Source organism: Ptychodera flava, chromosome 9 (assembly GCF_041260155.1).
Source record: "Ptychodera flava strain L36383 chromosome 9, AS_Pfla_20210202, whole genome shotgun sequence".
Taxonomy (NCBI): Eukaryota; Metazoa; Hemichordata; class Enteropneusta; family Ptychoderidae; genus Ptychodera; species Ptychodera flava.
Window position 1 is genome coordinate 31,243,088 of NC_091936.1, and position 22,254 is coordinate 31,265,341.

Sequence of the window (22,254 nt, forward strand, 5' to 3'; positions counted from 1 at the left end):
AATATTTTTTAAGAGAAGACTATGGCGACCATATTTCTGTAAGTATTGTCTAACTTTGGAAAACCAATATCTGAAGATTTACTTCAACCACCACTTTTATATTTATTCTACTCTTATTATAAGATTAGTCGAATTTCTGGAAAGTAGGTGTACATTTTCGATGTCTGTGTATCGTCTATACCGAAGTCATATCCGAAACAGTACATATTCAGATCGCGACAGCGTAGACCTCTCTCTCCCTCTCTCTCTCTCCGGCATTTCGATATTTTATATTGTCGACATTTATATATAAGTCTGAAGTTTCAGGTCACTGCTCAATGCAAGTAGTTGGTGTCAATTTTCCGTATCGGGCATGGTCTCTATCGTCACTCAAATCGTTAGTTTTTTCCTGTTATATTCGATATCAGACTCAAAACACAACGTGAACAATGCTGATAATATATCGAAAACCGGTAAAGTTCGTAACTGGTGATATGTCGCGGCCTGGAAAAAGTTCATCACCATCGATCGAATGTCCGTGACGCTTTTTCTGCCAAATAGACATATTGACATAAGACATATTGCACAGGGAACTTCGCGGTATGGCAATTATATGAATTTTACCGTGAAGAAAATCTGTGAATTTAAACTGGCCGTACAACCAACAGTAAACATGGCGGAGCAATAATACCGACTTCAGAGACTTCGATTTTATTTTCATTGCGATCGCTGGTGAGAGCGAGTCGTCCGGTCGAATTTTTTACCACTGGCTATTTGGCTTTGAATTTTCAATTGCCCTCATGTGCTGAAAACAAGACAGGCGTTCTCTCTGAATCAATAAGTCTTTTGAATATGAAAAAATCGGACATCTGAACCTCAACTCGCAGCTTGAAAGTTGTTCTCCGAATCGGGACAGGGACATCGGTGAGGCCGGATTTCACGTAATAGCTATGGAAACCGACGGCTCGTTCGGTGTAAGAAAGCATGCGATGTACGTCTACGTTATTTTTACTGGTTTTGAGAACTTCTAAAATAACTTGTAATCTGTATATCTTCGCACATCGAACCGATATTGTATACCTATCACCGTCGAAGTTTATGTCTATCACTGTAGAGTTCTTTTTATCCAAAACACATATCCAGAAGAGTCCCACAGAGCAGTCAAATGAAATTGCTTCAAACGAATGAAATTGCACGAAAGAATGAAAATCAACAGCACATCCTGGACGTGATTTAAAACGATAGCGCTTGTGAATAGGACTATTCTATTTGAGTAACGGGGATGGAAAGCACAGAACTGTAAAAGTACTGGAAAAACGTGCCGTTTTTCTCGCAATTTTAGCAACTGTAACGACCCTTTATTCTTTACTAATACCTTTCCATAATTGTCACTAGGTTTAGGGCTTATACACACAGTGTACACTGATGTACAGAACTTTAAAAAAGTACTCTGCTGGGAACGAGCAGGGGTTTACATAAGAAAATAATATTTCTTCACCGTTTTTCAAAATATCTCGTCAACCGGGCGCATGGGCAACGTCTTTGCACGTTGGTCAAAACTAATGACACTGTAGGTCAGGATATAACATCGGTCAAAGTAAGATTGAATAAGGAAGACGAAAATGCTTTCATCGATTGACAAAAATGAGAAGGAACGAGTCAGTAAATATCAATCCATAAAGGGGAGATCGAGACTGCCATCCCCCATGATTAATCAACTGGGAACAAAATATATATTTCGATTGACAGACTTACACAACCAGAGACAACATTTTATTCAGCTTTAAAATAAGTCACTGCCTTTCCTATAATAACACCCCGTTTGCGTATCGATCTACTCTGCTCTGTCCCCAATCGGTATGGTGTTAGGTGATAACGCAATCTCGACTGGCTTTTTAACCTCCCAGCGATAAAATGGGAACAAAATAGGCATAACAAACTTTAATACCTGTTGCTGTACCACTTAGGGACTGGTCAGTTTCTTCAGCCTGGGGGGGGGGGCGGTGGATTCATGGGGGGGGGGTCACCCTGTTTTTGACTTTGGTGATAGGGGGGGTCACCATGTTTTTGAAATGCCCAATAGGGGGGGTCAGTGTGTTTTTGAATTTTGACACAGGCTCATCATTGCCTAAAATGCTAGTGTCAGCCACAAAATTCATCATTCAGTTGTATTTTTCGGCGCGCCCTTCGGGCGCGTAACTTTAATAATCAGTCATATTTTTCAGCACGCCCAACTTTAACATATCAAGCATACATACATCAGAGATATCTGTATGTTCAATATTTTCAGCGTGCTCTTCAAGCTCATTACTTTAATATATCATACATCTTTCAGCATGCCCTTCAGGTGCATGACTTTAATATACAAGGCATATATATCAGAGATATCAGGATGTTTCATATTTTTTGGCGCGCCCTACGGGCGCCATACTTTCAGAGATATCTTGATGTTTGCTAAGTGAAAGTGTACCATTATGAAATCTGCATTTCATATGAAAAGGATGACAAATTCCTGATACTTTTCTGTTCTCTCTGTGAGAATTCAGTATGAGAAAGCAACATGCACAAATATTTCACAATATATATTTGATACAGTGACTTATTTTAGAGACAGAAAAATGACAAGATATCTTTCCTTCTCATTGATGCAATTATTTTCCTTTGTTTCATAGGTTTTCTGTAGAAAGATGCTTTTTTATGAACAAAATAACAGTTAAAAAAGGCAGTTTTTGTCATTATTAGCTGTGCTTTTATGGTTTCAATGTTACACAAGAAAAGGTCCTCTCAGACACTGTACACATCAGATTTGGCTAAAAATGCTCTCTATGGCTCCTCAGTAGATTTAATTGGATGGTTGGCAAGTCTTAACACCCATCAAAGTTTTTGATTCACTGCTTTTTCCTCTTTGATATTAATGATTGACATCCACAGTTCAGGACATCTGGTTAAGCAGAGAAAGTGTGAAATACATTCACAGCTCATTCAAAATACAGCTCATTCAAAATGTACTGTATTTAAACTTTAAGATTGACACTTTGAAATTCCTATTTTACAACTGACATGTCAACAATTTCACTAAAACATAGAATGACTATTTAAAATATAAATATATGTAAAATGTTAAATATATATATATATATATATATATATATATATATATATATATATATATATATATATATATATATATATATAATTTATGTCCATCTTTTGTTTTACCTTTGTCGCGCCCGGGGGGGGGGTCACCCTGTTTTAGAAATTTGGAATAGGGGGGGGGGGTCACCCTGTTTTCAAAATTTGGAATAGGGGGGGTCAGCCACTTTTTGACGTCGGCAAAAAATAATCCACCGCCCCCCCCCCCCCCAGGCCGAAGAAACTGACCAGTCCCTTAGGTGATCTGCCGGCTGTGTCGCGTACGGGCCATGTGCAACACATCGTGTTTGTAAATATGTTAATTTCCTGTTTATTTGTTGCATAAGGCACGCCCCACCACTCTTGAACGAGCCGTCACTCACCAGATTACGTCCTCATTATAAAGTATAATCAAGTTGCCCACAAATGTACTTTACGGCGCACATGGCTCGCTTCGGACATGGTGCTGACAGCGTCCAATTTTCTTCACATTCTACATTCACGAAGGTTCATTTTTAGACTTTAATGACAATGTCAGATCGGTGTGCCAAAACAATGGCCGTGTCCGTCAAAAAAAATTACCAAGATTTCATGTTTTCGGAGATTCACCATCACACTGATACTGCGGATATGGCCGGATCTGCCTCCCTTGGGAAATATATACAGTAAACACAGCGACGTCTGTACACGTGGACAGAAGGCATGGCCAGAGGAATTGGCTAGAGGTCACGCAACTAAAGGTCGTATTTACATATGATCACATTCCCCATTGAGGGCGCACTATACATGCCAATACAAGCTACACAAAAGACAGCTACACAAATGTTGTGCTCTTCAGCTTTATTTGTAACATTGAAAAAGAAAGAAAAACGCTGTAATATTGACTTAAATAGGCACTTATGAGCCCCTGTGGGTAGACTTGCTCTCGCTATACCCATCTGGAGTAAACACGCCACCAAGCGACGAAAGGTATATGATCCAGGAGATGGCGCCTTCCTGCACACTCTAATATATGGTTGACATGTATCATCTTCGGGGAGGAGTCTGCATTCCTATGTACCTCACTTGACAGACCTAACGCCCCTAAGAAATAATCGAGGAAACTCGGACGCGGTTTTGACAAAGTTTCAGAAATAGAAGCGTTACGATAAATAAACTCAACTAAATTTTCGGCGGGGGATCTGGTCACACTTTTATCCATGCGTAGGTACACTGGGTAGATGTATGTATGGATGGTTGAACTGACGGACGGACGGATAGATAGGTGGATATGTAGAGTGATCAGCGGATGGAGAAAGGACAAGAGGGCAACGGCCTACGGCTCGGGCATCATCAGTATTTCGATCATGACCACCATCTCTTGGGCAGGCAAAAAATCGCGATATTGCCCTAGCTCTCATGTGTTATTATTTTTATTACACCGAACAAGCAAACATGCAAAGAAATAAAAACACAAAGACTTCTTCGAGTACAGTTCGCCTTTCTGAGTCCGGACCTCAGCGTAAAATGTTGTCACTGCCGAGTCTAGGGTTGCCGCCACAGTCGCTCGAGAGCTATTCAGCTCTGGGACTATTCGCCCCATAGACGAGTATACAGAAGCGAGAAATCCGCTTCTGTATACTCGTCTATGGAGCGAATAGTCCCAGAGCTGAATAGCTCTCGAGCGACTGTGGTTGCCGCTAAAATTTGCAGATCTCCTCGGTGGCGTATCCAAATTTGTTGCTTGCATAGTCGCTGAACACAGAAATTGCATTCCTTGTTGCCATTTTCGTTCGTTTGCTGTTTACTTGCATCATCTAACTGACTGTGCCGGTGACAGCTCTGCATGACGTTTCGCAGCCATAAGTTGCCGACTGCAAAGTACAACAAGCGAACGACAATTTGTTTTGCGCAGAAAGGATGCGCAGTAAGTAAAATGACGTCATCATGTAATATCAAATGCAGAGGGCATCATCACATTCGCAGAGGGCATCATCACGTTCTTTTACACGTCACGTGAGTCGTGTTTAACCAATGGCAGTGCACGCTGAATGAGTGAGGTTTAATAAATTTTTATCTTTCGCCCAAAGAGCAAATTTGAGATAAGAAAAGTTAGCGGACAGGCCTATAGGAAATGGGTTCGTATGTTTGGTAGTGTTTGGTGAGAGGAGGACATGGCAAAGGGCAGTTGGGAGCGTCTGTACTAGGGGACCGTTCAGTTTTTACGGCCGGGGGGGGGGGGCGGCAAAATCTTGTAGCCGGTGTTCAAAAAAATAAAGACCCCCCCCCTGCATTTTTCGCGAAAAAATGATGACCCCCCTTTGTCATACGAAAAAATTTGATGACCCCCCCCCCCCCCGGCTGAAAAATAACCAAACGCCATATGTCAAATTTACCCGCACGGTTTGGATTTGAACTCCAGTACGCAGCGCACTTTATTCGTGTAGCAGAGATGCCAGTGTACAAACTTCTCAGCCACATCCATGCAAACGTCTGTTAATTAGGACGACTGTACGGCAATTTTTAACTTCATTTCCATAGACAACTTATGTCCATGGACATTGTATAAAGTAAACTTTATTGGAGTGGTTCGCCAAAGGCAGCCCTCCGGTTAAGAGGGTCATGGGCCATTACGTAAAGTCAACTTTATTCTAGTGGGCAACCAAAGGTGGCCCACTGGTAAAAAGAGGGTCAATCATGGCCATTGCATGAAGTAAACTTTACTGAACAGGGCCGCTGAAGGGGTCCGGCCGTTAAGATGGTCATAGGGTATTACAATAAAGTCAATTTATTGTAGTGGGCTGCCGCAGGCGGCCCGCCGGTAAAGAGGGTTGATCATGGCCATTGCATAAAGTAAACCTAATTGGAGTGGGCCGCCAAAGGCGTTGCCCGCTAAGAGGGTCATGGGTAATACATAAAGTATATTTATTGTATTGGGCCGCCGAAGGCGGCCCGCTGGTAAAGAGGGTCAATCATGGCCATGGCATAAAGTGGACTTTATTGTAGGTATTATGTTTTTGAAAATGTGGTGACCCCCCCTTTCCTACCAGTGAAAAAGTGATGACCCCCCTTCTTGGATTCCAAAATTATGATGACCCCCCCTGGATTTTGCCGGCCCCCCGGCCGTAAAAACTGAACGGTCCCTAGAGAGAGGACCAGTTGGGAGGTAGCGGGTGAGGGGAGATTTTTTTAAACCGTGGCGGGAAGGCAGTTGCACTTTCACTTACCCAAAGCTAATAAATTTTGTTAAAACACCGTAGAGTAGAACCATTACATCTGTATGAAAACTATGACTTGATGACTCTTTTCAAATGCACAACGTCGTCAGTATTAAGCGAAAACAAATAATGTTCTTTTGACGTCTTTTTGTTTCCTTTAAGTAATTGCTGACATTTTCAATTTCACAATTATTGAGATCGATACGCAAAAAGATAATCAAGCTGATAATTTTAGATTCTTTTTTCCGACAGTAATGCTGACGATGACAAAGAGTCCCCTAATCATAATCAATATGTGGAGCATCTGTACTACTAATTGTATTTGTGTAAAAAAAAATCGAAATTCTTTCCAAATGTTGTGTCAAAAGGCCATAGATGTGGATGGTCAAACGCCAACCACCAGACAGAACCAACCAGACATTTTAATATCAATTAAAAATATGTTAAATTCTAAATACGAGGGCGTTGGCAAATCCAAGGCTCGTCCGGCGACACCATGGATCTGTTTAGACTGAAAGATCCGCCGCTCGAGGAGGCTCCCTACGCCCTCCACTCTTTGAGGGGGAGCTTAGAGAGCGCCCTCGAGCGACGGATCTTCCAGTCTAGGATCCGTCTTACTTCCAACAGCATTCAATAGCTGTATTTTTTGATGATTTTCTATTATATTTTGTTGTTTTATGCCAACCACAGTTTCTTGATCTACTCCCCGAGGCATCTTGAGATACACAGTATTCAGCTTGTAAACTCAGCCTGTACATGTGTAAACTTCATAATACATGTAGTTGACAAGTAAATGTTAGTCCCGACTAAACATACATTTTAGACGTCCAGGCGCTGTGTGCACGAGTTAAATAATTTCAATGACATTTAGGTGACCCTCCAAATTTACTGAGATAAGTAGGGATACTAGCCCAGTTTTTCCTGGAGGGACAGTGTGTCCCAGGTTCCTTGCGTGTAGTCAGTGTACACTGAAAGAAAGTAAAGGCATTGAGAATAGTATGATTTCATGAAAAAATACCTTTTGATATGTGATAGTCAACATCTTCGCTTCAACATCCATACATTTATCTTTTAAACTTTTGATAGGGTTTTTCAGGAATCCATTAAAAGCTAGAACAGAACGGTGGTTGTAAAATTAGTATGCTGAATCGACAATATAATTGCAGCTTTTCTCAAGACATAAGTTTCGATAGTGTGACAGCCTACGATGAAGTTTACATCACTTGTGTTGACTAGGTCAGGGGGGAAACTTGATTTTTCATGACATCGAATGCGGGTAACATCGGGGTACAACATACACAATCCTCTACCCACATGCTTCTAGAAGGTACCGTACGGTTTTACCTCACATGGTTCAACGGTTGTAGTATGACTGCTGTACATGAATATGTCGCATTGTACAAAGTCATGGTTTGGTCAAGGACACTCCGTTATGGAAAATATGCAAGCAAAGCTTGTGTTTCCCCCCACCCCTTAAAAAACTCTCCACACGCAGACGCAAAACAAAGAATTTCCTTACCTTGGCCTAAAATGGTCAAGGACATTGCGACGACCCCGATCAATCTCACTCTCGATGACAACACAACACATTTGTCATATTTTCCCGCCCTTCCTTACCAGACTTAGTCTCTTACAGTTGGACTATGGTTGAACTTCAGAAATTAAAATTGGTGTCGGTTGATGTCACGGTGTTGTGTATACAAGGTGTCTGTTTGACGATGAAAATAGTGAAATAAGATAAATCCCCAGATAAAAAAAAATAAGGTAAATGGGTCGGGGTACAATGGACTAAGTCACCTTGACTGACCTTTCAAAAGATGCAAACATTGTCGTGAGGATCAAATAAATCGGAGATAAAATGTGACAAAATATACTTGAGAGTGCTTTATGCGAAAAAATCTTGGTTTCGAAAGTATTCATGTAGGATCAGGTGGTACTATATGTAGCTGTAAGCCGAGTCATCTATCATTATACATGTAGTTAGCGTAAAAAAATAAAAGCAGTGTAACCTGCCTGCGCGAAAATTGTGTGTGTGTGTGTGTGAGAGAGTATGGAAGACCGGTCACGACATGCGACATGCGAGTTTTTTTTTAACTGCGACCTGTGAGTTCTTAAACTGCGACATGCGAGTTGCAAAACTAATATGGCGTTTGCATACATGTCATTTCGTTCTCCTCCTAACGATGGATTACAGAGGTAGAGACGAGCTTATTTCTGCATGCTTCTACAATGAATACACCGTGGGAGAAATAGCGGCCACGTTAGGACTCAGACATGTATGGAAGACCGGTCACGACCTGCGACATACGACCTGCGTATTTAAACTGTGATCTGCGACCTAACCCTAACCCTAACCCTACCCTAACCCTAACCCTAACCCCAACTAACGCTAAAAGTTATGCCGTTAAAATTTTTCCCTCCCTTGGCCTAACCTCCAGGGTTGAGAGCGAAGTAAGGCTTTTTACCAGAGAAAACCTAACCTCTAACCCTAACCCTAACCCCTACCCTAACCCTAACCCTAACCCCTAACCCTAACCCTAACCGCAGATCGCAGTTTTAAAAACTCGCATGTCGCATGTCGTGACCGGTCTTCCATAATAGAGAGAGAGAGAGAGAGAGAGAGAGAGAGAGAGAGAGAGAGAGAGAGAGAGAGAGAGAGAGAGCTGGAGGGGGTTGAACGTGATACGGACTTTACTAAAGTCCAGGACTTTTTGATAAGCCCTGCGCAGATTCCACTCTGAGTTCGCAATGAAATAAATATTTGCCCTATTATGGGCCTATTATGGGCCAGTTATTAATGGCTGTAGCGGTAACTAGTGGGCCACAACCACCCGATGTTAGTTAAACCAGACGAATTCACGAAATTCGCCGCTGTTCCTTCCCGTCAAAACTCTATGATTGTGTGTTTGATGACATCATGGGCCTGGCCTTAGTCTGCACGGGTAAGCAATCACGGCAGTGCCTTGGGCATATAGGGGCACAAGGCATTATCAGTAATAGCAAGAGTGTAAAAGAAAAAATAATATTATGATTAGGAATACTGTTTATAAAATTACATATTTGTCATTATTGTATACTTACAAAAGTGCCCTAAAGCATTCGACCCCTGAATGATGTCGTCAGTTTTTATGCCAAATTTGCGCAGTTGGACTACAGACCCTGTTATTTATAAATTTACGATTATGAATATTCTTGATAAAAAAATAACATTTCTGTCATTATTGTATATTTACAAAAGTACCCTACAACACTCGAATCCTAAATGATGAAAAATATTTATGCCAAATTCACACATTTGTAGCACAGACCCTCGAATGATAGTTGCAGCAGCATTGCGCAGTAACTTGATGCAAGGTCGCAGTACTGCTTCGACAGACTCTAAACAGTAAATAATAGGTTGTTCAGACAGTCTGCCTCGGACCTCGGCGCACCAAGTTACCGTGCAATGCTACAGCTGTATTACTATATTGACCATATTTCTGAGGGTCTGTGCTACAACTGCGTGAGTATGGCATAAATACTGATCATCATTCAGGATTCGAGTGGTGTAGGGTACTTTTGTAACTGTACAATATTACATTATTTTTTATTAAGAACATTCGCAATCATAAATATATTATAACAGTGTCTGTAGTACAACTGCGTGAAATTGGCATGAAAAGTAACCATCATTCAGGATTCGAGTGCAGTAGGGTTCTTTTGGAAGTGTTCAATAATGACAGAAATATATAATTTTTATGGACAGTATTCATAATGATAAATTTATTTATTATAATTTTTTACACTCTTGCTATGACTGATAACGCCTTATGACCCTATGGTGGGGCGTGGGCTTCTGTCGTGCGGCTCGTTCGCGCCTTGCCCCAACCATGGCACGAGCCGCACGACAGAAGCCCGGGCAAGCTCCACGGCCAACGGTTCCAAGCCAGCAACATGTACATTGCTGCTATGCCTTAGGCGCCCCACAGGCGCGTTGGGTGCTCAGTGTCGAGTAAACGTAGAAGAAAGACATTCTTTATCAATCACCTGCGGAGCACCCGATGACTTGAATAGGCCGAGTCTGTCTCATGGTGTTCTCGTGGACGTACTTTAATGATGATAAGTAAGGTGACGGCCCTTGCGTACTTGTACAGTGCGCAAGTACAGTACCCGTGATATCACACCCCAGAGTGAGCAGAACACGCTACTTCGACCCAGTAGTCATACTTGATGCTGGTGATAAACGATGTCCGACTCAAAACGAGTGGCAGTGGTAAGTGATTAGATTTCGTTTGCGGGATTTTACATATAAAACAGTCGGAGGCGGGCGAATCCGAAGGAGGGATACGCGTGAATGTGGTAGGAAATATCCGCGTTACATTGCTTTTAAATGTCTGGTCTTGGGTGACATGCAGGGTTATCGTGGTCGTGTTGACCTTTATCCGATTTGAAAATCATAGTCGCATGGCACTAACCCCGGAGGGCCACGCGCCACTGCATGTCGCTGTTTGCAGTTCTTTCATTTATTTTACTAGGATTTTTATACAAGGAACTTTGGCTTCTTAAAGACAGAACCGTGGTTTGTTCTAAATGAAGATTTGAAAAGTCACGTAACTTTTGTGAGTTTGTGAAAAATATTCTGTCACACTCCTGACATATGTAGGTCACAGGAAGTAACAAGGGTATCGGCTTTGCCACTGTGAGGGCGCTGTGCAAGAACTTCGATGGCGATGTTTATGTGACAGCCAGAGATGAAGGCAGAGGGCAGCAAGCTGTCCAAGATTTAGAAAAGGAAAATTTACATCCAAAGTTTCATCAACTGGATATCACTTCAAAGGAGAGTATTGATAAACTTAAAGAATTTCTGGAGAAAAATTATGGAGGTCTGGATATCTTGGTGAATAATGCTGCGATAGCTTACAAGGTGAGTGGCATTGTGTTAGTGAACTTGGTCGGTTCATTTTAGGGGTCATTTATCATGAAGCGAACCAGCTATTTCTCTTGTTTTTGAAAGCAAACTAATTAGGCTTAAAAAAGGATGTTTGGCGGTGAAAATTCCAGCTCTGGTAGGCCTACCTGTCAAGTACAGCGCCCTCTTGGCTCATCAACAGTGAGTGAACCACCCATCCCAAGAAAAAATATGCTATTTACGATGAGAATATTACGATTTTCTGCTGTAGTATTTGATTTATCTGTATTTTGTAAAAAATTAAAATGAGGTTTTGTTGACAATTTTTAACAAATGGCTAGTCTCGGTTACCCAGAGGGCACTACGAATCGCATTATGTCCCTCTTATGCCGGCGTGTGGACCCTGGCTGTCTTGGCTGTGCATCGAAATGCGCACATGTCTGCCGTTGTGACTGTCGATCACAGTGGATAAATGGACCTCTTGTTCCTTAAATCAACCGATTACGGTCACTTTCATTTTTTATCATAACCTTAAACCACCTTACCAAGAAGACGTGTTTTTGATCGATTTAAAACGTGACTCCACGAAAAGTAACTGCCAGTAAAAACAAGATGTCACATACTCATTGGAAAATACGATCAAAAAGTGTATAAAACAATATATTTTGCCCTTATGTACATACTTATATATAACAACTCAATTCCATTGTAATACGTCTTTTCAAAGTAATTCACGCGGCTATTTATCTATTTATTTTTATCCCACACAGATGAAAAGCACGGTTCCATTTAGTGAGCAAGCCGAAGTAAGCTTAGGATGTAACTTCTTCGGGACGGTGGACGTGTGCGATGCGTTATTTCCACTGCTGCGACCCCACAGCAGGTAGAGTAATCTTCAAAACCCTTGAAGAAGACCAAAGTATTTGTTACATGAAGACGCGTACGCAAGCTACATGTATATGTGACTTCAATTGACAGAGGCAAGGAAGAGTGCACCTTTCCGAGCTCAGCACAAGAGTCCAACTGTTTGTCGTATTTAACAGCCAATTCTAACTACAAAGTCAACGAAAATAATGCAAAGCATAGTATGGCTTTGTTTCTGGTTACTTACACGTGATAAAAGTGATGCTACGCCGATGTGATTTTCGTTTTTCTTTTTTTCTTGTTTCCTTTCCCCCCTCGTTCTATTTTCTTTTAGACTTTCATCACGTACAACACTGAGTTACAGTGAGTTTTCAGTGACTGCAAGATACGCCTTCTTACTTTCCAGCATTTTCGGTGTGAAGGGAAACCATTTGCATGCATTGCGACGTTATCGAGCGAGATCCGCTGAGCTCTTTTCTTGGGAATACAATAGCGAAGCTGAGGTTTTGTTGAAATACACCTGTGAAGGAGTGAAGAAAATGAGATAATGCACCAGTCTTGATGTCACGTGCGCGAAGGCCAGAAAAAACCCCAACTCTTGTTTCGGTTATGAATGTGTTTTAAATATTCCCTCACACCCCTGAATATAAACACCGCGTTTTGAAGCAGTACCGTGATCGAAGACGGTTGACATCGTAGTTTCCTCTCAACGATCTTTTCGGTGCTCATGATAATCGGATCATGCAGGTTTACGGACACACCCTGGCGTGGAAATCTCTGAGACTAAATGCTTTACAGCAACATTCCAGGGGTTTAAAGTTTTAAATTAATTTTTCACCATTTTCGCGACTGGAAAATATTGTAATTCTATAACCCTGCAAGTGCATACATATTATTTCAGCATTTATTGATAATTTACATTTCTTGGGACAAAATTAGGCTATGTCTGGACTTTATAATAAACGTATTCCAAGTTGTAAAGACATGTAAACGGAAACGCCTCTTTCGCATTGAACCTGGAGAACAAACCATTAAACGTTCGATATGTAATGCAGCAAATATTTCTGCTCTCTGATTAAAATCCGATGTAGAGATCGTGATACTATGGCGTATAAGACCGACCCATTTAATCAGATTGGGTCCGGGACTGGGTCAAATAGGTACGATAAAGGTCTGCAAAAAAGACCGACCCATTTAATCAGATTGGGTCCAGTTCGGGGTCAAAGGGGTACGATACAGGTCTGCAAATGTTTCTCTTCCTTTCTTGTCTCAGATTGTGGTAGTTTTGAAGCTTACCTTTTGCATCTTGACCTCCCTGATCAATTCGGTTCGTGAAAACTATTAAAAATCCGATGCTGTCATCGGCAGTGGCGCCGCCACGCGACAGGGATATCGGATATTTCGCAATACCAGTTGACGACAAAAACGAGCTAAGGGAGTGTTCAGTTATTACGGCCGGGGGTGGGCCGGCAAAATCCAGGGGGGATCACCTTTATTTGAAAACTGCAAAAGGGGGGGGTCATGTATTTTTCAAACAGCTCAGAGGGGAGGGTCACTTAACTTTCATAAGTATCCTTCGCGTCAAAAAGCAGTTTAAGTGTTCAGAAATATTCTGGAGATAGAAATGATTCGCTGCATGATTTCATTCTCTGAAGTCATTTAACTGTAAATCTGAACAAAAGTATAATTATCTGTCACATGAAAATCTTGACTAGGCAACTCTGAGGCTTGGCTTATTGTAAATCGAGCTCACTTTGGGCAATGAACAATTCCTAGTACTTACATATTAGAGCTGTAGCAAGTTTTGTCAGGGAAATTATTTAACAGTTACCTGTAGACACTAGTGACATGAAAGGTGAAATTATACTTTTAGGCGAAATTCCAATATCATACTTGTTGTCAACATCTGTACTTTCAAATACCCTATTTGAATCAAGTACGTTTGTATAAATTATCAAACACTTATAAAACACAAATTAATTTAGTCTAGCATTGTAAAAAAATTGTTCATAGTTTCTCATAGACTCCAATGTATTGTGAATTAACATTTTGGTGAAATTCCAAAATACAATTTCTTGCACACATATCCATTTGTAACCACCCTAGTCTAATCAAGTACATTAATATTAATAATCAAGAGTACATAAACACACAGATTTAACTATTTTTGTATTTGAAAAAAATTGTTCATAGTTTCTTCATAGATTCCCATGTACAGTGGATGGACATTTTCAGTGAAATTCCAAAATCAGATTTCTTGTACACATAATATGCACCTTTAACCATCATATTCTAATCAAGTACAATTATGTTAATCATTCAACGTCTCTATATGCACAAGTATAGCAAGTTTTTCATTGAAAAAAATTATTCACAATTTTATCATAGACTCCCATGTATAGTTGATGAACATTTTTGGTGAAATTCTAAATTCAAATTTTTGTCCACATACCAGTTGTAACAACCCTATTCCAATCAAGTACTCCAGAGGTGTATGTGTGTGCAACTTTACTCAAGCAATGGGGGGGGGGGGGGGTCATGAAATTTTTGTCATCTTAAAAGGGGGAAGGGGTCATCAATTTTTTGGTGCAATGGGTAGGGGGGTTCACTTATTTTGACTGATGCGCAGGAATATGACATTAAACTGGTTCAATAATCATTTCCATTCAAGGTAATATATTACCAGGTCCATGGGACAATTGTGATTTACAAATTTAAGTAGGACCATCCTGAACCACTGATAGTTAGTGGTGGTACCAGGTGTCCGGAATGGGTAAGCGTACCCTGCTAGCATGCTACACCCGTCAGGATTGGTCCCAAAATTGTCTAAATATTGTATGAAAAGATACAGGATATGAATCACTGTAATAAGTCAAAGCCGGGAATGCTGTCGTTAATCATTTGAGTGACCGAGGTGTCATATTTGGCCATAATGTCGTCATATCGACCGTAGAACTTTTTGACAGTCCTAACGAGTCTTTTTGTTGTGTATCCTAAGAATTTAAAGGAAGAATTTGCCGGCCCACCCCCGGCCATAATAATTGAACGCTCCCTAATATTTTTGTCTTTGAAATGCACTGACAATATTGCGTGCATTTCATGTTGTTAGAATCTACGTATATCATTTTATTATACACCTACTGCCGTAACCTATGGGAGTTTGACCGTCCAATAACTTTCCGTATTTTGTATAGTACGCGGAGTCCCGAATACGGGAGACGCGCGAAACGCAATTTTCAGGGGTTTGTAGCAATTTTATTTCAACAATCGCGCGCGTTCCACTCATATCGCGCGTGCCGCATCCCTCAGAATTTACCATAGAATTAGTTTATACGGACGATTAATGGAGGGAGGTGTATAATAATAGGGTTATACACAAAATACGGCCCTGTATGGACTCGGGCTCAGTGAGTGACGTATTGGACTCGCCTTTGGCTCGTCCAATACGTCACTCACTGAGCCCTCGTCCATACAGGGCCGTATTTTGTGAATAACCCTATATTATAATGACAAAGCTATGCAATAACAGCAAAAATGTACTCGCCATAGGATTGGCTCACACCTTTTGCTCGGCAATGTGTCCGTATTGAGCCATCTTACCAGTAACACAAAAAGTGTTTTCGCGCCTCGAAATTGAAAGTCTTAAACGTTTGCTCAAACTCTCTGTTAAGATACATTAAACCAATCACTTTTGAAATCATGAATAAAAATCACGGGGTCACCATGCAAAATTTTCCAAAGAGAAACGATATTTACAGACAATTGAAATTCAAAATGGGCGCCAACCCTGTGTTCAGTATAAGCTTATGAACATACAACTTTCGATTTCACAAAAATAATTCGGTGCAAACTTGATTCAGTCCTTGAGCTTCAAAATGGGCCCCACAAGCGGTAGACCGAAAAAAGGAGAAATGATTGTAAATATTTCCCTCCTACTTCCTTGAAGACTGATTGGCATAATTGAACGTGGCATGTACGGTGCTGTGCGATATCAATCTGAGCGATGTACCTCAAAAAGATTGGAACATCAAATTTTCGCATCATATCTCGCGTCTACTTTCTGCATACGCAATTAATAATTACTTTTTCACTTCTTACCGTTGCGTAATACTCCTCTTTAAAGCATTAGATTTTTGTCTTTTTCAGGGTTGTACACGTTGCCAGCAGAGCAGGAACAATTACCTTGGGCAATATGGGCAAAGAATTGGTCAGTAAGTTCAGATCGTCGACCCTGACACAGACTGAGTTAATTTCGTTGATGAACCAGTTCGTAAGGTGAGTGTCTCAAGGTGTGTATTTGGTTCACAGGAAGAGCGATTGGTATACATTCACTCGTGAGACAGCCAAAGACATTCAAATCGCTTTGAGAGAATTGAATATAAACGAAGACTCCGTATGGGTAAGGGCCATTATGTGCCTCAAAAGTGAGACTTAAAATTTTACTCAAATTTTCTTCAAGGAATATTTCAACCATACTCTTTCAAAATCAAGATTTAAAATCGGGGGGGGGGGCGGCACCGTGCAAATTTTGGTACTAGAGAAAGAAATTACCCAAGATTTACCGGTATTTGAAATTCAAAATGGCCACCATCCCTGTGTTAACTCGATGAGGGATAATAGAATTTTCGATTTTCGAAAAAGTAAAAGTTTTCTTACACCAAGAGCTTTAAAGTGAACCCCCACAAGTAGTATATATCAGAAAAGAATTGTAGAAGTTTGAGATTCCGAATATCTGTCTCCAAGGAGCGTGTACCTTAAATATAGTCCAGAACCATTGCACAGCTCATTCGTGACTACACAACTCTGCAAAATAAGCACACCCTGATACTTCCTCGCTCCTTTCATCAACAGTTAATCTAGCTGCGATTCTCATTGGTCTACGTGTCATTTGTATGACCAATGACCAAACACCTAGCCCAGTACGGTACGATTACATTATTCTATAAGCTCCAACAACGAACGCAGTAAATGCGTAACCGAGATCATTAGAAATAACGGAGCCACTATTCGAATGAAGCTAATCTACCATCTTTTCTGCTTTTGTTAATTTTAATGGAATAGTCCATTGTCTGTAGCTCTCCATATAAAATTGGTGGCGTTTTGGAGAAGTCGTCAGGATATACTCATGTAATTCTGAATCATATTTCAGACATTTACTGGCAAATCACAAACGGGAGCTCTACTCTCAACATAATTTTTTCATATCTGTCGATTTTTTTCTCAAGCGATGTGAAGGCGGGAAATCGTGACGCAAACGGCTGGCATAACTCCGCCTATGGTACGTCAAAACTAGGGGTCATCGCCCTGACGGCTGTACAAGCTAGGGCAATGGCCGGAGACTCCAGAGAAGATATACTCATTAATTGTGTAAGTCTTAACTCAATGATACAAAGTTAGCTACTAAATTTCGTTTCTTAGTTTATCTAAAGAGAAAATGTCCCGGATATCAGCTTGATTGTCTCTATTTTCTCTATGGCAGTATTTGGTTATCAATACGGTGCATCTATCATTGTAAAGTGCATCGTCATCGTCATTGTGAAAGTTGATAACATAATGTCTTGCCAGGACAGTGCCGGCACAGGAACGAAAACAACCCTTGACCAGAATTATTTGACTAATATGTCTACTAAGGCCTTTCCCCAACAAGGACTAGTTCCGTCCACTCACATCATATCGCAGGTCAAATGTCACGACTGTTTCCATGAAACCTCTCCAAATACGAAAAAGCACTACAACTGGGTCCTTAAAAAAATGAACCTTAAAGGGATATAGTCGTCGGAACTGCGCCTGTGCGAGTTTCTTGTTTACAAACAATTTATTTCGTGCACGATATCAAGATGCGCCTCATCATCATAGCTGTAACATTTAAATTATACGATGTAGATTCAAATATGTAGATTATGACAGACATGGTTTAACTTTCATCAATCACCATTGTGCCTTGGATACATTGTTGCCATTGGTCGTATGGGTCCCATACGACCTTTGAGCGCAGTTCCGACGACTATATCCCTTTAAGTTTACTTAGCATTTCCACACACTGTGTGGAAAAGGCAAAGAAAGTGTGGTTAATTGAACAACAATATTAGGAAACTGTCAAAGGTTACAGATGTTTGGCTTTGAAGAGAGATTCCTTTCATTACATATTGTGCGCACAAAATGGTAACCTATAGTTATGTTGATTGCAGGTCGAATGAAGACACAGTCCCTCCAATGGCTGTGTATTAAAGTAAATCTTGCTTGTCGCGACATTACCCACATATTTTTACATTGTCATATCGTTACAGAAATCGGTGTGCACACTATGAGAAAACTGTCAAACAGAGGCAAAATGAGTTTCTGTGTATCTTCTCAGTATGTCTTTACTGTCTACCGGCATATGTTTCAAACTTGTGAATGGAAAAACAGTGAATTTTACTTACTTTGCCAAAACTGTTATTAAATCAGCCCATAAAACATCACGTGTTTCGGAAACTGAAAAAATGCCTTTCGTTCTCAAATTACAGACTTAAGATGAGTTCGACAAATTTAGATTTCTAAAATTACTTATATACGTGGATTTCTTGATGGACTGTCGACCCCTAATTTTGTTCGCTATTTGCTCTTTCACAGTGTTGTCCAGGTAATGTGGCCACCGACATGTACCCTCAGGGTCTCAAAACCCCGGATCAAGGAGCCGAAACTCCGGTGTATCTGGCTCTGCTTCCAGTCAATGCTGGCAAACCTCAAGGAGAATTTCTTGGAGAGAAGAAAGTCATACCATGGCTGATAGATGGTGCAGGAATGAATTTTGATCCATTGTAAGGCGCTGTGACAGTTTCCCGAGTCCGTCTTTTTTATTCATATTAACAATTTCAACTGAAAGAAACTATGCTCATGAAGAAAGCTCACAATTTTAAATGTCTTTGAAGTATAGTCGGGAATATTCAACGTGCTCGAGTATATTTTTGAACAATTTAGGCTGCATTTACAAACACCACCGGAGGGGGCTGGAGAATTGATATGGGCTTGAACATATCTAGGGTATGTTGGGGGCATTTGAAGTGATTTAGGGATTTAAAGGTAAACTCTTATCAATATTGATATGAAATAGGTGTTGGTTTGTGTCCTAAATAAAAAGTAACAAAAAATAAATTTTATGGAAAAAAACACATTTTCTTTTGTGTATCTATTGTTAAGAACACATATATAATCATAGAAGTACTTTCTCACACCCATAGATGTCGACCCGGATCACATGGAACTACTCTAGCCTCTTAGTTGTATGTGTCAGTAGAAACATTAATTTTGACTTTATAGAGCATTATGAAGATTACAGTGAGCCGCTTGTTCCAATGTACAAATAATATTTTGGATTTATTAAACAGCCCATTCACAACTTTTGCAGCATTCTTTAGCAGAGACAGGAAACAAAAATGTTTTGAGCTTTATGTTGTGAGACTATAGATGTGTTAACAGCAGACACGACAGTGATGCATTCGCAGACGTACTCCCAATGTGTAATTGAATACACTAGTCTATGACCGGTGAACGCGCAAACAACACTTTGACCAATTAGAACCGAGGGTGTTGCACAACTACAGCCAATGAGAAGTCAATGACACATTCGTACATAAAGCCTATAGTTACAAAATATATGTCATTCCCGCTAAATGTCACATGCTGTACCGGGCATATAATTTTTGTGTTTTTCTTTTGTAACATATGACACGATAACAGAAACCCGTGGCAAGAATTAGGGTAGAATACGCCTTCGGGACAGATATTTGGACTCTAAAACTTTTTCAATTCTTTTCTGATCTAGCACTTTTACGGGTTCGTTTATGCAAGAAAAAATTTCACCGTCTTAGTTTTTTGAAAATCAATTTTTATTTTTATTTTTAGAGTTAAAACAGGGATGGCGACCATTTTGAATTTTAGATATCGGTATAGCTTGGGTAATTTTTTTCTCCAGTACCAAATTTGCACGGTGACCCCCGATTTTTATTCTTGATTTTGAAAGTGTATGGTGAAAGAAGTGGTTACTTCGAAGTGCATACTACCTTAAGCGCGTACATGAATTTCAATTATGAGGCAGTTTATACGATTGGGTTTGTATAAGTTTTGGCGGAAACTGAATTTCTTACGACATCGAAGGGGCAGCCGCTCTACAAAATGTAAAGTTGTTTGGGGATGGGCTGCAGAGTGCTGACCCTCGTTCCGAACGACGGCCATGTGTAACACTACGGGAGAACCCTAGCAACTTAGGGTCTGTACCAAGATCCCTTTCGCCTGCCAATAGGATGAGGACGCCGACAGAGTAGAAATACGGTGCATTGATGTAGCGCTGCTTGTGTAATGATTCAATAGTTAAGGCCAAAATAAGTAAATTCTTAGGTTTGCGTAATTTTAATGTCGTGGTTTAGTCTAGGACAGAACATTGCCAATTATGGAAACTATGCTTGCCAAGAAAAGTTATTTTTTGTTCGGAATAAACTCCGAAAACCTATACGCTTGTGGACGCAAAACAAAGAATTTACGTACTTTGGCCCAAAATGATCGAGGACATACGACGCTCATCGATCTCATCCTCCATGTCAACACGATGCAACTATCGCGTGTTCCTACCTTTCCTGACCAGACTTAAACCTGTTAGTCACAGTGGCTGGACTGAGTAGTATGTCGACAATAAGAACATCATACATGCGCTCTTCATGAATGAGTACTTGTTAAAGTAAAATAAATACTACGCCTACATCAAAACATTCCCTTTAGATTCCTGGTCACTAGAGAAGTATGGTCACTTGCCAACTTCATTTATTCATGAGAATAAATTCGAGTCTCGTCAATCAGTAGACCTGACATTAGTTTGATTTATTCTACAGCATGTAAAATGCCTATGTCGCTGGATGCTACGGTGTTGTTTACACGATTAGATATCTGTTTGTCATTGAAACACTGAAGTACGATAAATCCCTTGATAACAAATATCAGAAATAGCAGAAATGGGGTTAAAGTTCGTGAGGTCACCACATATGACGTCACCGTTCAAATGACAAACCCAGTAGGAAGGAATAAATCGGAGATTATAAATAAAACTATCTTGTGATATGTGAATGCAAGAAAGCCGTGTGTCTTGGTTTTGAAATATTCGTTTTGGCATCAGGTGGTGATAGCAATAAGCTATTTTGTTGAACTTGAATAGCGGCAAACGCCAGATACCCCATGGTCATAAGCCACGAAATAACGCTAAATGGACGGCCAAATATCCCGTGGCCTATCTTGGCTGAACGACTGCTACAGTGTAATATCTCAGAGAGACGCTCAACGCCAACGGTTTTGATGAGTCATACACAGTCGTTAAACTTTGATAAAAACCCTATATACCTAGTCTAACCTTTCAAAGGTATATTTACTTTATTCAAGGGTCTATGTACTTGCAGGGAAGTCTCGTATATTAAATTGTTTCTTTCGTTGACAAATTTTGAGCGTGATGACTCAGCAAATCCTGAATGAGTGAAACCCGACAAAATGAAGAGCGTGAGTTTTTGTCAGTCGACAATCCTGCGTCTTTATATTGATTTCATCAAGGTTCGACCATTGGATATTGGGAGGGTGTGGCCTAGATTTGTTTCGAGTCTGTGATTTAAGTCATTTTTTGTGGTGTTGTGCTCGTTTGCGTGAAACTTTCTAAGTGAGATTATAGAGTTATACACGAATCCAGAACTTCCCAAGACCGGATCGTGTTCAGCTCATCTGCGCAGACTCCACTCTCTACGGGTTCGCTCTGAACTACATATTTGAGCCAAACAAAACAAATAGTTGAAATCAAATAAAAAGATGTACATGACAGGCTACTTCAAACGATTGAAAAGTATTTCTATTTACCCACAGACGCTACACTAAATGGTGCTGATAGTAAAGTCGGTAGGCTGGTTATCGGGTCACAGTGAAGCGGCTGCAGGCAGACTAGTGGAAGCAACCAACGAGTAGAATTCATAGATGCATTTCTGTTTCCTCCCGTGCAAATTCCTGTAACCTGGCGTGCTTGCATCTGCTCGATTGATTTATCGACTAGCTTCTGAACCCCGCCCTTTTGGCTCGGCAGTGAACCAATCCCGGCAGTGTAACGGGTGCCCGGTAACACAAATATAGGCGTAGTCGGCTTCGGGGTCTTTTCGTGGGACCACGGTATCAATAGTCAGAAGGGTAAAC

General features: G+C 40.6%; 1 protein-coding gene across 1 annotated transcript; it reads left to right on the forward strand.

The window, feature by feature from the left end:
• The first annotated feature begins 10,424 nt into the window (after positions 1–10,424).
• On the forward strand, positions 10,425–19,171 carry LOC139140648 (carbonyl reductase [NADPH] 1-like). The gene is made up of 6 exons (XM_070710021.1): positions 10,425–10,560; positions 10,951–11,211; positions 11,967–12,079; positions 16,207–16,335; positions 17,286–17,427; positions 18,673–19,171. The coding sequence occupies exons 1-6, from the start codon at positions 10,534–10,536 to the stop codon at positions 18,862–18,864; spliced, it is 864 nt and encodes a 287-aa protein (XP_070566122.1). The 5' UTR covers positions 10,425–10,533; the 3' UTR covers positions 18,865–19,171.
• Positions 19,172–22,254: the final 3,083 nt, after the last annotated feature.